At 45.8% G+C, this 15484-nt stretch overlaps 2 protein-coding genes across 10 annotated transcripts in view; one reads left to right on the forward strand and one right to left on the reverse strand.

The window, feature by feature from the left end:
- The window catches only part of OXNAD1 (oxidoreductase NAD binding domain containing 1), a 91212-nt gene that overhangs the window by 60907 nt on the left and 14821 nt on the right, over nucleotides 1-15484 (forward strand). For 4 of the 6 annotated variants that reach the window (XR_003118055.1, XR_003118056.1, XM_025375072.1 and 1 more), the window contains one exon: nucleotides 339-1728. The exons of 1 other annotated variant lie outside the window; for it this stretch is intronic. The gene's annotated coding sequence lies outside the window, so the exon portion shown is untranslated. Of the gene's footprint in view, nucleotides 1-338; nucleotides 1729-13754; nucleotides 15126-15484 lie in introns of those variants that run through there. One more of the 6 variants, XM_025375069.1, reaches the window with a different exon arrangement.
- The window catches only part of RFTN1 (raftlin, lipid raft linker 1), a 202248-nt gene that overhangs the window by 6866 nt on the left and 179898 nt on the right, over nucleotides 1-15484 (reverse strand). For all 4 annotated transcript variants that reach the window (XM_025375063.1, XM_025375064.1, XM_025375065.1 and 1 more), the window contains 2 exons: nucleotides 4007-4110; nucleotides 616-697 (listed from right to left, as the gene is read on the reverse strand). In XM_025375063.1, the coding sequence (XP_025230848.1) occupies nucleotides 616-697; nucleotides 4007-4110 (186 nt within the window). The remainder of the gene's footprint in view (nucleotides 1-615; nucleotides 698-4006; nucleotides 4111-15484) is intronic.

The raw sequence follows: 15484 nt of genomic DNA on the forward strand, positions 1-15484 counted from the left end.
TGTTTCTAGGGTAGTTCAGAGTCCAGAGAGGGGGGGAAAAGGGCTCTGGGCATCTCTGAGGACAGCCTGGCCTGAGGACTTGCTGCCACAGGCTACGGCTAGCATCACCAGCTGTCACACGGAGGCCTTTGGGTCTAGGCCTGTCATGAAGAGATTCTGGCAGGGTCTCTCTGCCCAGGTCACCACACTTTTAATGTCCTAAGGAATCTAACAGGGCAGGCCAGAGCTCCAACTAGCTGGTAGTGAGATTAAGACACAAAGAAGCTGGCCATGAACTCAAGCCATCCCCACCCTGTGGTCAGGCTGCAACTGACTTCGTGCCCTTCTTTTCATCCTAGTGGGAGTATCTGGCAGGCTGGAGCCTCCAGAAGAGCCTCTCTTCTCCATCCTTCTGGCCTGCCCAGCAGGACAGTGGCAGACAAGGCACTCCAGCCCCCTTGGCTGTCCCGTGTTAGCAGCCTGAGATGTGATTCAGGTTGCCAGGGGCTCAGGTGTTCCTTGGGCTCTGCGAGCCCTTGGAAGCTAGAGCAGGCTACCCCCTCAAATGCTGCAGAAAATCCACTGAAGATGAAGCCCTGCTGAGGAAAACGTAGGAAGGCCATCAGAGTCTCTTACCTTCGATTCCTTCTTCTTGATTTTCTGAGGTAGACACGGTCTCTGAAGAAAGACAATTTGCTTGGTGGATACACTCCCCTCACTGTAACACACGGAGCTGAGAATGAGCCACTTTATGCCTTAGAGGAACCCAAAACCTGACGCAGATGTTGCCATCCCTAATTTCATCAAAGCAGACCACCCACGGGATTATGACAAGTCAAGAGGCGCCTGCTCTACTCTCCCGTGCCCAGGCCATCCAGCCTTGCTTCCAAGGGGCTACCTCGGATGCCCAACAAAAGCTTTTTGGGTATCCCTACAAAGTGAGCTTCCTAGCTGGACATGCCCATTCCCTTAATGGGAAGTAACAGCATCTTGGCCAAATGAGGACACACTGGCTGCTTCAGTGGATCTCAAAGGGGCAGGAGCCTCTTCCACATCTGTCTGTGGTAATGATGGGCAGGTAGATAAGGACCTGGGTGATGAGCTCAGCCCTCCAGCTGCTACAGGACCGTGGGCAGAGGTCATGGCTGCACCCAGGGTCTCAGCCATGCATGACTCCTGCAGGCACAGCAAAGACTGCGCAGCACCAGGCAGGCCCTGCAAGGCAGTGCCTGTTAACCAACTCTGGCTCACATGAACAGAACAGGCGAGGGAGGGGCAGCTCGTATCTTACAATACAGTGAATACTCTCTTCCCAGGAAGGCAGGACCCCAGAGCTGCCTTTAAAGATGATAGAAATATTGTAAAGAAGATCACCATGTTTTTTTTCCCCTGCTTCCACCCTTCTGATGATTTTGTATTTTATTTTTAATTTACAAATAATAATTGTATATTTATGGGGTAGAGTGTGATGTTGTGATATATGTTTACAATGTAGACTGATTAAATTAGGCTACTAAACAAATCCATCACCTCACATACTTAGCATTTTTTGTGGTGAAAACATTTAAAAGCTACTCTTTTAGGAATTGTAAAATATACAAGGCATTATTGTTTGTAATAGTCACCATTCTGTGCAATAGATGACCAAGGCTTATTCCTCCTAAGTGAAACTTTGTACCCTTTGATCAACATCTCTCCTTTGCCCATCTGCCCCACTCCCTAGCCTCTGGTAAACACCATTCTACTCTCTACTTCTATGAGTTCAACCTTTTTAGATTCCACATATGAGAGAGAGTATAAGGTATGTCATTCTGTGCCTGGCTTATTTCACTTAGCGTAATGTCTTCCAGGCTCATCCTTGTCACAAATAACAGAATGTCCCCGACCTCCCCTTTTAAGGCTGAATAGTATTCCATTGTGTGTGTGTGTGTGTGTGTATATATCACATTTTTTTTTATCCATCCGTCTGATGAAGGACACCTAAGCTGCTTCCATTTCTTAGCTGTTGTGAATATTGCTGCAAAGATCATGAAAATGCAGACACCTCTTCTGCATACTGATTTCAGTTCCTTTGGATATATACCTAGAAGTGGGATTACTGGATCATGTGCTAAGTCTATCTTTAGTTTTCTGAGAAACCTCTGTACTATTTTCCATAATGGCTATATTAATTTACAGTCCCACCAAGAGCGTACAAGGGTTCTCTTTTCTCTATACCCTTGCCAACACTTATCTTTTGTCTTTTTGATAACAGCCATCCCAATCAGCGTGAGGCTATATATCATTGTGGTTTTAATTTGCAATTCTTAAATCTCTGTTTTGTAAGTAAGTGTCTTTACATGTTACTGCATTCAGCTACAAAGTCTCTAAGAAAAAGGAGGGAGAGAACTAATATTTGCTCTGCACCTATTTTGTGTAGCGGCTGGGCTGGGTGATTTCACACATAATGGCTCATTTAAGCTTCACCTCAATGCTCCACAGAATCCGACTACCACTTTTATAGAAGGAAACAAAAGCTCAGCTCAAGAGCAGGCTGGAGATCACACAGTGAGGATTCAAACACAGATCTGCCCAGTTCCATGCACTCTCCATTCCACCATAAGTGGTCATTTAAGGAACAGGGAGTTGGAGGATTAGGAAGGATTATTTAGCAGGTGTGAAGGTCTGAGACAGACAGACCTGTCTGTAGTCCCTGGGCTTAGATGGCTCAGAACCAGCTGGGCCTTCACATTCAAATACATTCTCATTATGAGTCTTGTCCTCTGGAAACTGACCAGGAAACTAACTCAGAGAAGCTACTGTCACTTGACCAACACGACACGGTAAGTGGCAGACTGAGGACTTGGGTTCAAGTCTTCAGGCCCCAAATCCAGGGTTCTTTCTACACCACTGCATTGCCCTATGCCTGTTGAAGTCTTGGCTGAGAAAGAACATGGTGGTTTCCAGTGGCCAAGGGGCTTGAAAGTGGCCACAGACTGGCTCCCCATGGTACACTGACCCACTGTGACCTAACATGGAATCTGAGGATCCTAGTGAGCCAAAGGAGGGACTAGGAAAGACATCAGTTATCACCGGGATTCTGCACTCTCAATCACCCTGGTTGCCAGCCTTGCCCCATGCTGTCCATCACTCTGCAGTGGTGAATATGCAGTAGGGCTTGGGAAAGGTGGAGCTCTGGGAGCCACAGTGGGGGGGCATCCCTGCTGGTCAGCAGAGAGGCGGCCTGCTCCAGAAAAAGTGCCTGACTCTGCAGACTGAGGTTCTAGGCCCAGTTTCTGCCACTTACTGGCGGGTAGCCTTAAGTATGTGACCAAGCCTCCCCTAGCCTCAGTTTCCTCATCTGCAAAATGGGAATCATATCCATGCTTACAGCCCCACAGGGCAGGACTGATTTGGATAGTAAGCCCAACATATAGATGGAGGGCCTTTTATGGTTGCTGTGACTGGGCTCAAGGGAGCGTAAGCAGATCTGAGAGTGGACAAATGAGCATGAACCTGAAATTGTAAGGAATGCCGCACCAAGGCCTGAAAGGCAGGTCTTTACAGTCCCTCTCTGGGGCTGGTGACCAGTGCCCTCAACCTCCCTGGCCACACTTCCCTCAGCTGCAAAATGGGTGTAATAATAATACAATTCTACCTCGCAGGATTTTTCTTTTCTTTTTGAGGACTGAGTTATTTATATATAAAGTACCTACCTAGCCTAGCACAAGGCACATAGTAGGTGCTGAATTTCTTTTGCATTGGAGGCTCTGAACCCCCTCCGTCTGAGCAGCTCATCTTTGACATGCTGGGCAGTAATGACTCACAGGGCCCCCTATGTGGGAAGAGGGGTGCAGGGGAGTTTTCTGGGTGACGGTGGTTAAGAATGCGAAATTCTGGCTCTGCTGCTTCCCAGTGGGAAAGTTTACATAACGACCAGCCTCTTGCACAGGATTAAATAATTTATAGACATGGGGTGCTCATTAGGAACAATGACTAGCACAGAGGAAGTGTTCAATAGAATCCTAATGATTACTGTTACTGTTACCTGGTAGTCTTGACGACGGGAGTTGGTAGCACACAAGTGAGCTGCCAGCCATAGGCCGCCAGCGAGTTCAGCAGGGGCACGTAGTCTGTCTGCACTTCGACACCCTGGGGGAACAAGGCCAGCATTAGGGCTGCTGCTGCCACAAGCCAACTCCCAAGCAGTGCGAGGGGACTATTCCATCTGCCGATCCAGCAACGCAGAAAAGAAGTGGCGGTGCCCGGCCGCTCAGAGGCTCCTGCTCCGATGCTTGCTGAAGATTTTAAAAGTTTGGAGTCAAACTGCCAACATGGGATTTCTTTCTGGGCCCCATTTCAGTCTGTGATGTCAGCAAGGAATTAGAGCCAAAAGATTAATCCATTAATTTTGTTTGATTCTCATCTGGACAAATAGCCTCCTGTGAGTTTCACTGACGGAGCATAATTGTTGCGCCCCTAAGCGGTATCCAGGGCATGTAACTACACGTGCTGCTCTGGATGAGTTCAGAGTGTGTTGTGAGGAGTTCACTTACATTTGACAAATGATCAAGTCGTTTGTGTCCAGCCACAGTAGCAACACACACATGCACATCCACATGTGTGTGCACATGCAGCAGCCGCTTTGCCTGTGTTATGTGCCCTGCCTTGCAGGGATAAATGAATGCTGCCATGTTTTATTTCAAATTAGGATCTGGGGGAACTAACATTTGTCTTTCAATTACAAAACTCAGCCCCCTGCTGGCACAGGGAGAGAGCCCTGATGTGAGGCCCCAGCACTGGCTTCCACCTCTGTAGGCATTCTCACTGCAACAGGCCTCATTTCTTACTCTGGGCTCCTCACTAACACTGAAAGTATAGCCCCCACCCCTGCCCTGTGTGTAACTAGACTCCCCATCCCTCATAGTTTGGCTTCTTGTAGTTGGCTTCCGAAAATCTCAATCGTGTATCCAGATTCCTTCCACCCGGTATGCCCACAAAGTTCATTTATCAGGTACTCTAGAGCCATGGTGGGTGCAAAGGCACGGCCCTGGCCCCTGGAGTTCACAGGCTAGCAGAGGCAACAGCACAAATATGCCAGCAACTGAAAACCTAAGGGCTCTCTGGCAGGGCCATGAGACTTTGAATGCCAGCAGAGGTGGGAGAGATCCCAGCCACAGTCCCAGCAGGCTTCCTGGGGCAAAAATCAGAAGGCAAAGCCAGGCCTAGAGTGCCAAGGTCTGTGGTCGGCTTAACTCAGAGGCAGCGCACACGACCGTGGTCTGGAGTGCTCCACCCAGAAGGTGGCCATGTGTGGTGAGTGGCTATCCTGCTGGCGGCCCTTTGGGAACAAAACCAGCTCATCTGGATACCCTGGGTGAGTGGGATGGAAGGGAGACGATGAACAACCTACCTACCCTGCCTCTTCAAATGGCTTTTAAAGCTTCTATAACTGGACACCAGTTCCAGAGTGGCTATCAAGTCACCTGAACCCTTGGCGACTAACTTATCCCTCAGCAGCCTCAGTTTCCTCAGCTGTATAAAATGGGTACTGGCCTATGTCAGTGGTTCCCAAAGCATGGGGCCCGAGCTGGCAGCATCAGTATCACCTGGGCACTTGTTAGAAGCCCAGATTTTCAGGGCCCCATCCCAGACCTGATGAATCAGGAACTCTGGGAGTAGGGCCCCAGAATCTGTGTTTTAAAAAGCCCTTCCCAATAGTCCTGATACAGCTAAGTCTGAGAACAACCGCCTAGGTAATCATGTAGGTCCCTCCTGGCAAAAGAAAAGTCTGTAATTCTGTGGCCAGAATGTATCAGCTGTTGTCTCAAATCTAAGTGTTCCCATCATTCTCCATGTGAGAAAAAAAAAATTTTTTTAAAGGATCAGCTCTGTTAGAAATTCTGCTGCACTGCAAGGGAATGGACGGAGCAAGGGGAGAAAAGAAGGAAAGTGCTAAGGTTTGAATGTGTCCCCCAAAAAGTTTCCATGTGTTGAAAACTTAATCCCCAATGCAACGACATTGAATGGTGAGGCCTCATGGGAGTGTTTAGGTCAGAAGGGCTCCACTCTTGTGAATGGGTTAATACCAACTCAGGCAAAGGGCTTGAGGCTACAAGTGCAGTCTCCTGCTCTCTCCCCCATTCTCTGCCCCTCTGCCATGGGATGACGCAGCAAGAAGGCCCTCACAAGATGCCAGGCCCTCGACCTTAGACTTCCCAGCCTCCAGGACCAGGAGCCAAGAACTGTCTGTCCTTTATAAATTGCCTGATCTCAGGTATCCTGTTATAGTAGCACAAGTGGACTGAGACAGGGCAAAAATGGAGAAGGGGAAAGGGAAAAAGGAAACTTAGTAAAAGAAGGGGGAAAGGAGGAGGGAAGGGGGGAAAGGAGAGAGAGGTATAAGAATAATCTGTTTACAGGAGGGGCCAGGAGAGAATGCCATTCTGGTCCCTTCCCTGAAGCCCCTATCAGGCCAGAGATGGCCCAGCAGTTGTAACCATCTTTCTGCCTGGCCTCCAGGCACACGCATGCCTCCCTTCCAGATGAGCACAGCCTGTATTCCTCCTGCTGCGTGCCACGCTCACCACTTGCTGAAGGAGCCCTGAGGTTGCTTTATCCTGAGAATCCCTGCCCCCATCCCCATATTCCCAGTTTAAAGAGAGGAGGAAAAACAATTTTAAATCCACACTCTCAAGCTTTGCGAGGTTATGATTACTTGGGCCTATCAAGAATAACCTTCCCACTTTATCAAGCACTGTGACAACCCCGCCACAATCAGACAGTAGCCATGGCAACCAGGACAAGCTTTGGCGCCTCACAAAGCCCTGAGTGGCAGAATGGAGTCCTTTTATTGGTGGCTGCATCCTGGGCCGGGTTTTCTCTGTGGGCACCCAGAGCTGCGAGACAATGAACGACCCCTGCTGCAGCCCAACCTGCCTGCTTCGACAGACTGCAAACCGGCTGCTTCTATTTTGCTCCGTTTTATTTCATTTTGTCACTCTCTTAAAGAAAAAAAACAGCGGGATTTCTCCCAAACATTTTTTTCCCCCTCAGGATAGGAGATGTCAGCCAGAGGGTACCGAATCATAAAGACCAAAAGCAAAAGGGAAAACACAACAAAACGTACCCCTGCTTGAGAGAGCTGAAGGTTCAATCTCACGTGTTAATTTCTGGCCATCACATGGTGCGTTGACAAGTAAAATACAAATGGTAGGGGTGAGATGTTGCACTCTGCCAGACTCTCCCACTCCAACTATCTGGGATGGTCTTGGCCTAATTAATGTTAAATGTGATTTTCCGTGAGCATCTATCATAGCCCTCTTGCATATTTATCAATATAGTAAAGAGATGGCATTTCTAAAATACGAGATGAGCCTGTCAGTGAAAGACACTTTTAAGTCCATTAGCTAAGAAAGGTGGTAGGAAACATATCCGGATGGGGGGCTTTCTTTGATCTGCTTTTTTGTGACACTCCAGTGAGGAGAGAAGAAAGCACCAACAGCACTCAGAAGCCAGCCTGCTTATCAAACAAAAAGACATTTCTTTCTCTGAGTAGGAGCAAAAATTTTAATTAACTCTCCACTCTCCTGTGGTGGATACGTAATCTCCGATCACACCTGGAGTGTTAAAAAATGGAGCATATCCTGTGGTTTTTCAACTCGTATAAAAGGAATTCATTTGTATTTATGGCTCTTTTTTCCTTTGTTCCCTATAATTTCTCCAGTGATTGCAAATCAACTAAAGAAACAGACATCCTACACAACCTTTCTTTACCCTCCAAAAATTAGGACAACAGAATGTAGAGTTTACTAAGAAATGCATTTGTCTTTTGATCATTTTAAAGATCCTCCATGCAGGGAAATAATTAGGAAATCATAAATTGGTCCAGTGAGAAAGTTTGTATTCTGAATGTCAGTTTGCTCTTCTTTTCTCCTGTGTTTCTTCTGGGAAGCAATCTGGGAGAAAAGGAGTTTGAAAGAAAATATGTTGCTCTTTATACATGATTATAAATGAAGACAGGAATTTGATTTCCCTTGTCTGAAAGGTGCTTGACACTACGTCTGGGGTGGTCTCCATACCTGAAAACAGTGACTGGGGACAGTTTGCCTCTGTTCCTGACATCCACAGGATTGAGCCCTTGCCTTTCACCAGTTAGGGTGTGTAAGGAAGAGTTCTACAAAAACTACCTCTGCCTCTTTTGTAAAATTGCTACCAAAACACTAATGCCCATAAATTACTGGCAGGGTGTGCTTATACTACTCTTATTTTACTTATCAATTTTAGGTATCCTAATTTTCTACCATGGGAAATAAAGGTTTAGTGCTCCCATATACATTTCTTATTTACTTTTTCTCTGTGCTTCAAATGGTTTTTTTGTAATTTAAAGTAAATCAAAAGTCAGTGTTTGTGTTATCACAGTTTTGCAAATATCGCTCAATGCTGGGTCAAATTATGCACTATGACCATGCCTTCTTTTTTATATAACCCTCTGTTTTTCCTGGAGTTAATTATTACCTCAATTTTTTTCATCTTCCTGGTTGTACATGAACCCATCACTAATTCATCCCACATGTTGCAATACCTCTATTTAATGCCCATCAATAAATACGCCAAGATCCTAAATACATTAGTTCCATTTTTCCCCACCGGCGACATCATTTCTGAACCCTTGCTCCAATCTGGTCTGGCTGCTTTCCATGCCTGGGTTCTTCCTAAATTAGCGTCTATGGCTAGTATGTTCTCTTTTTTTGGTTTCCTTCTCATTTTGCAGGAACACATCCTGTAGTGACTCTCTAGGCAACAATGCCCTAGAAGTCATCTGAATCTGTGCATTTCTAAAAATGCCTTTGTCTTAAATAACAGTTTAGGTACAGAAGTCTGGGCTGAAATTGATTTATCTGTCAAAATTTTGAAAGTACCTCTGGTAGCTTCTAGATGTCAGCAATGCTATTGAGATAATCTATTCTGATTACTAATACTCTAACTGTAACCTGTTGTGTTGCTTTGAAAGTTTTTAGGATTTTTTTTCTCCCCTAGAAGTTCCAGAATTTCATGACAACGTGCTTTGGTGTGGGTTTTTACCCAAAGGATTGTTCACCTGATGGCCTTGCAATCTGAAGATTCTTGTCCTTCGGTTCTGAAAAGTGTTTTTTCCCCCCTTTTGATAACTTTTCTCCCCTCCATTTTCTGTCTTCTTTTTTTCTGGACCTGGTATTAATCAAAATGTGTGATTGATGTTTTAATTTTATTCCTTCCCCCACAATTTTCTTACTCTTTTCATTTTGCTTTCTGAAAGACTGCCTTCATTTTGTCTTTCAAAATATTATATTTTTAAAATTTTCTGCTGCCCTATTTTTAAGACCCAAAAGCTCTTTCTTATCTTTTGATTGCTTTTTTTTTTTTTTTTTTTAACAGCATCTTGTTTTTGCTTCATGGATGCATTTATTTTATCTCTTTAAGTGGTTTCTTCTGATACCTACCATTATCTCTACAGTTCCTAGGTTGCATGTGACAGAGATGGGGAACTAGGGATCCTACCACATCATGTTAGGACTTTAAACCAATGCCCTGGTTTTCAGCTCTGCAGTTCACATCCCCCAACCTCCCATCCCCCAACCTCCCATCACATGATGATTTATGCTTTGAAAACCAGAGCTTTTCTTGGGTTCTGCAAGAGACAAATGGCACCCTTCTTGTCCAGGTTGTAGCTTCCTCCATTTTGCTAAATTAGTTAGATTCCTCTATCTACTTTCTAGCTTCTAAAAATTTGTTGAAATCACTCATCTTCTACTTTATCTTCTTCTAATATTTTTGTTCTTGTGGGCATCGATTTATCTACCTACCTACCTACCTACCTACCTAAAATTGAACCTCATTATTCTTAGTAGCTATATTCTATAAAGTCATTGTGAACAGTGCATTAGTGAATATTGAACCATTGCTCATAAGAGAAATATAGGGTTAGGGTCTTGGAAGCCTCTGGTCGCAACATTTTTGCAAACTGATCAATATGTAACCTTGTTTAATAGATAGTGTTGATTCATGAACATTGAACTTGCAGCCAACAGCACTATAACTCATGCCTGAGCAAACTTTACCTACCACTGGTATTTGCTTTGTAAAGCACATCATAGCATTCCTGCACTTAGGAACACTAGACAACAGTACTTCATTCAACTATGCATAGGGGCTATTTTTAACAGCTAAATCACCAACAAAAAGCACAAAAACATGAAAAATGTGGCCCTATGTCTACCAAAAAAAGGACACCTGCTTTTAGTATGAACATTGAAACCAGGCACAATATCACCTTGTTTGACCTTAGCTAGAAATGTGCACATTAGGCAATTCAAAATTTTTGCTGTTCTGCACATGTTTGCAAATGGCCACAAAATGCCATTTGTATTGATTTTGGGGTTACAATAAATTTTAGTAAGCAGATGAATTTGCAAATACAGAATCCGAGAATATGAGAATTGCCTGTATCTATCTAATTATATCATTCCTTTAGTTTCATTTCACGGAGATTTTTCAGAAAAGAAATAGATGCCTGTGTCCAATCCCCCTCATATAATAAAATGTTATTATTTTAATGTTTAAAGGGAACACTGGAAGGCCTTGCTAAATAACTTAGAATCCAGAAACCAAAAAATAAAAATGACAAATTTGGTTATATAAAAACTCATATGATATAAAAGACAAATGACAAAATGGAAAAATGTTTGCAGCTCATATTACAGAGAAAAAAAGGGCTTGTAAAAATTGAAAAAAATCCAATAGTCCAAAATTTAAAAGGGCCAAAGATATGAAGAGAGATCACAGAAAATTCAAACATCCATTAAGCGCATGAGAGAAATGCAGAATCTCATGAGAGAAATGCAAATTAAAACTATCCTGAGATACTATTTTTTCACCTATTGGACTGGTAAAAAACCCACAAGTTAGGCAACCCGCTTTGTTGCCAAGGCTGTGGGGAAGCATGCGTTCTTGTACATTGCTAGTGGAAGGGCTCATTGATTCAGCCCTCCTGGAGAACAATTTGACAGTATCTTTCAAAATTACAAACACATTTACCCTTTGACCCAACAATCTCACTTCTGGGAATTTATCCTACATATTAAAAAATGAGAAATGCACTGAGTTATTCACTGGAGAGCTGTCTGCAGTAGCAGGACACTGGAAACTACTCAAGTGCCCATCAATGCTGGATTTGTATTTAACATTATGTTTCACCCAGACAACAGCTCAGAGAACTGGGCAATGGCTGCTCAGCTGTTGAGCCAGGGCATACAGGATGAGGAGGGACAATGAGAGGGAATGAATTCTATTCTAGACACACTGAGTTTGAGGAACCTATAGAAATGTCCAGGCGGCAGCTAAATGAAACAGCCTGTGGTAGACAGAATAATGGCCCCAACCAATGTCTACATCCTAATCCCAGGAGCCTGTGAAAATGTTCCCTTCACATGGTAAAAGGGATGTGGCAGATGTGATTAAGCTAAGGATACTGAGATGGAAAATTTAGCCAGGATTATCCAGGTGTGCCCAGTGTAATCACAGGGGCGTTTATAAGGACAGGCAGGAAGGCCAGAGTCAGAGGAAGAGAGGTGATGGCAGCAGCAGAGGCTGGAGTGATCCAGGGAAGGGGCCACAAGCCAAGGAACATGGGCAGCTTCCAGAAGCTGGCAATGATAGGTAACAGATTCTCTCCTAAAAGTCTCCACAAAGAATGTGGCCCTGTCAACACCTTGATTTTAGCCCCTTAATACTCATTTCAGACTTCTGACTCAATAAATATAAGACCATAAACTTGCGTTGTTTTAAAAGTCACTAAATCTGTGATTTGTTACAGCAGCAACAGGAAACTAATCCATAGCTCAGGGCCAGGAAAGGGCTGGGATGGGGATAAACACTTGGAGGTGTTGCCAGACTCAGGGTGGGTGAAAACTCCTGGAGGGTTGAGGCTGCCTGAGGGCTGGATTTCCTTGTGAGGGAGTGAGCAGAAGGTGAATGAAAATGGGCTGAGTGGGAAGGAATCAGCCCTTGGACAATCCAGCGTGGGAAACAGGCTTAAGAAGGGAGTTTGTACCACATTTTCTTTATCCAGTCCATAATACTAGGCAGCCATAAAAAGGAACGAATCATGTCCTTTGTGGGGACATGGATGGAGCTGGAAGCTGTTATCCTCAGCAAACTAACGCAGGAACAGAAAATCAAACACCACATGTTCTCACTTGTAAGTGGGAGAGCTGAACGATGCAGACACATGTGAAAACACATGGACACATGGCGGCAACAACACACACTGGGACCTGTCGGAGGTGCAGGAGGAGGGAGAGCACCAGGAAGAACAGCTCATGGATGCTGGGCTTCATACCTAGGTGATGGCCTGATCTGAGCAGCAGCCCACCATGGCACACGGACAAGCCTGCATATCCTGCACTTGCACCCTGGAACTTAAAAGTTGAAGGGGAAAAAAAAATAGGGAGTTTGATCACACCATCAAATATCTCAAGAGGGCAAGTCACAAGAAGCCTGGAAACTGTCTCTGGATGGATGGTGAGGTCTCAGGAGGCCACAGGCAGTACTCCGCAGGAGGGAAGTGGCCGATGGCAAGGACAAGTGGCAGCTGCTAGTGCAGAGGAGGCAGAGCATGCTGGTGCGTTCTCAGGGCTGCCTGGCCCCTGCTCGGCACATGCTGGCCACAGCGGCCCTCATGGAGGGTAGGGGTCCTGCTCTCATACAGCTGTGGAAAGTGGAGATCCAGAGGCAGGGCAGAGGGGAATGCCAAGCTGGAAAGAAGGGCCACTTCACCTCTACCTAGCAAGTGGAAAGCAGATGCTGGAACACGGCGTGCAGCATTGCAGAAAACTACACATGGCCCTCAGGATGCTAAAGGGCAGGGCTATGGCTGGTACCACTGTTCATTCATGAATCTCACATTCAGTCAGCTTGACTCTGTCTTGGCCACTTGGGAAGCCTTTTGTGCCCCAGGAGATCCCAGTCTAGGGTGGGGAGAAGAAGCACATGGTTCCCATCCAATGGAGCCCACGGAGGTGAGGTGGAGGGAGGGAGAAGAGAAGGGGCGACCTGCTGCTCTGTGAAGAAAGAGCAAAGCCCTCGGCAGCCAGCACAGCCGGCCTTCCCCACCCTCAGCCTCGCAGGCCTCCACGGGAGGGAGGGACAGGCACGCTGGCCAGCTAGAGATGTTGTTTTCTCCTTTGTTTTACACACAATGCCCCAGAAAAACATTTTGCTGATATGTAATTAGGACAACATAATAGAGTCTAAGAGAGCAGTCCTCTCATTTTAGATAACTTAGGCTTTCATAATGTTCAAAGAGAAAATTTTTTTTTTTTTTTTTTTAAGAAAAAGCTTAGTTCTTAGATGCAGAAAAGGGGGCAGAGGAAAATACATGTAATGCATAAAAAGCTTCAGTTCCGAGACTCTTTACCCATCCAGTGCTGGTGAATTCACATCTTTGCCTGATTTTCTCTACCAGGTAAGAAAGGCAGCAAACTCGGTAGCCTTGTAGGAGCTCAACGAAGTAAAAATAATTATTACCTGAAACATACTGTTTGGAACAATGGTGTCTATTATGACCTCCCTGTGTCCAGGCCACTATCAACACAGCTCGGCAGCTCCTCCCATAAGAGGGAGACTCCCTCTGGTCACCCCTTGAATCTTGGCTGGTCTTGGAATTTGCTGTGACAAACAGGATATGGCAGATGTGACATTACAGTCATCCTGAACCTAGGCCTCAAGGGGCCTTGCTGTTTCTGCTCACTCTCCAGGAACCCTGCCTATGCCGTGAGGACAGTCCCAGGCTAGCCTTTGGATAATGAGAGACCTGTGGCCCTGCTAAGCAGCAGACGTGAGAGACGCCATCTTGGAGCTGCTAGCTGCGGTCCACCCATCAGCGCCTGCAGGCACATGCTGAGATTAGTCGATTTCCTAAAAGTTGAAGGAAAAGTCACCCAGCTGACCTGTGCGGGTTATGATTTTAACTCACTAAGCTTTGGGGAGCTTTATCACACAGCAGAAGCTAACTGGTTTATTACTCTTATTCTAAGAAGAACCACATACCAGGCAACCTGTAGGAGGAAAATTGTAATGAAAGTCACCTCATTTGATTTATGGCTGGGCTCAGTGGATCACGCCTGTAATCTCTGCACTTTGGGAGGCAGAGGTGGGCAAATCATGAGGTCAGGAGATCGAGACCATCCTGGCCAACGTGGTGAAACCCCGTCTCTACTAAAAATACAAAAATTAGCCAGGCATGGTGGCAGACACCTGTAGTCCTAGCTACTCGGGAGGCTGAGGCAGGAGAATCGCTTGAACCCGGAAGGCAGAGGTTGCAGTGAGCCCAGATCGCGCCGCTGCACTCCAGCCTGGTGACAGAGCAAGACTCCATCTCAAAAAAAAAACAAAGTCACCGCATTTGATTTGAGGAAAATACAATGATATAGTTACTGCTGAAGGGGAGTGTTGCTAATTTGTCACCACACTCAAGGCTGGCACACCTAGCCCCGATTTTCTCCAGGCCAGACACTGTGGCCTTGCATTACCTCTGGAGCCCTGAAGTGTAATTTATGATAACCTACTGCGAGGTCCAGCAGTGCCACCAGCTCGCCCTGGAAGAGAGAGATAAAAACCCACACTGGGTAGATCGTCCTAGCTTGAGACGTTGCCCTGGCTTCTCCTAAAGCACAATGCCAAGTTGGCAAGAAAACCAAACCTGCATGTGCAAGATAGCACTCTCCTGGATTCTGGGACATGCTGGGTGATCTGGTCCTGGTACATGTGGTTTCTCTTATGTCAGTTACTTGGAAGGCAGAAAGAAGAAAGGGGCTACCGGATGGAAGGGCGGGAGATGGCATGCATCCTTTTTATCAGGGGTATCTGCCCACACACACCTGCATGAGCACAATGAGAACCAGGCAAGGCATGCAACCATGCAGGGCTCCCGATCACAGGGAAGGTAATGAGGCCAGACGTGCGGGGGCTAAGGGGCGACAGCTGGGGCCAACACTGACCCATAGCAGGGACAGGCACTGCAGTTCTGACTGTGGTTAAGCAACACAAAGCCGTCACATCCTGTCAGCTGCTCATCAGAACCACGTACGCAACAGCACAGGGCTCCTGTCCTCCAGAAGCTGACATCTTAAACACACGTTGATTGCTTTAGGGTGAGGGGGTCCTCCCAGGCCAACTTAGAAACAGCTTTGTTTGATAACAATTAAAAAAGAAACATTTTCTTCATCCAGAGACTTGCCAAGTCCCTCCCACTAGCTTTGATGAGACAGAAAACTAGGCTCTCTGAGGGTAAATGGGACTTGCCACTTTATTACTCTCTTTAGACCATCAGAGGTGAATGAGGGATCCTACATCATAACTTTAGCCTTTCTGATTTTTCACCTTACCTATTACCCAGACAAAACAAAGGGGATTGGAAAAAAAAGCTTTTCTGAAGTGTATAATTAAAAGATGTTTATTTTGGAGTTGGGGACCTGGGGAGAGAGCC

This window comes from Theropithecus gelada, chromosome 2 (assembly GCF_003255815.1).
Source record: "Theropithecus gelada isolate Dixy chromosome 2, Tgel_1.0, whole genome shotgun sequence".
NCBI classification, from domain to species: Eukaryota; Metazoa; Chordata; class Mammalia; order Primates; family Cercopithecidae; genus Theropithecus; species Theropithecus gelada.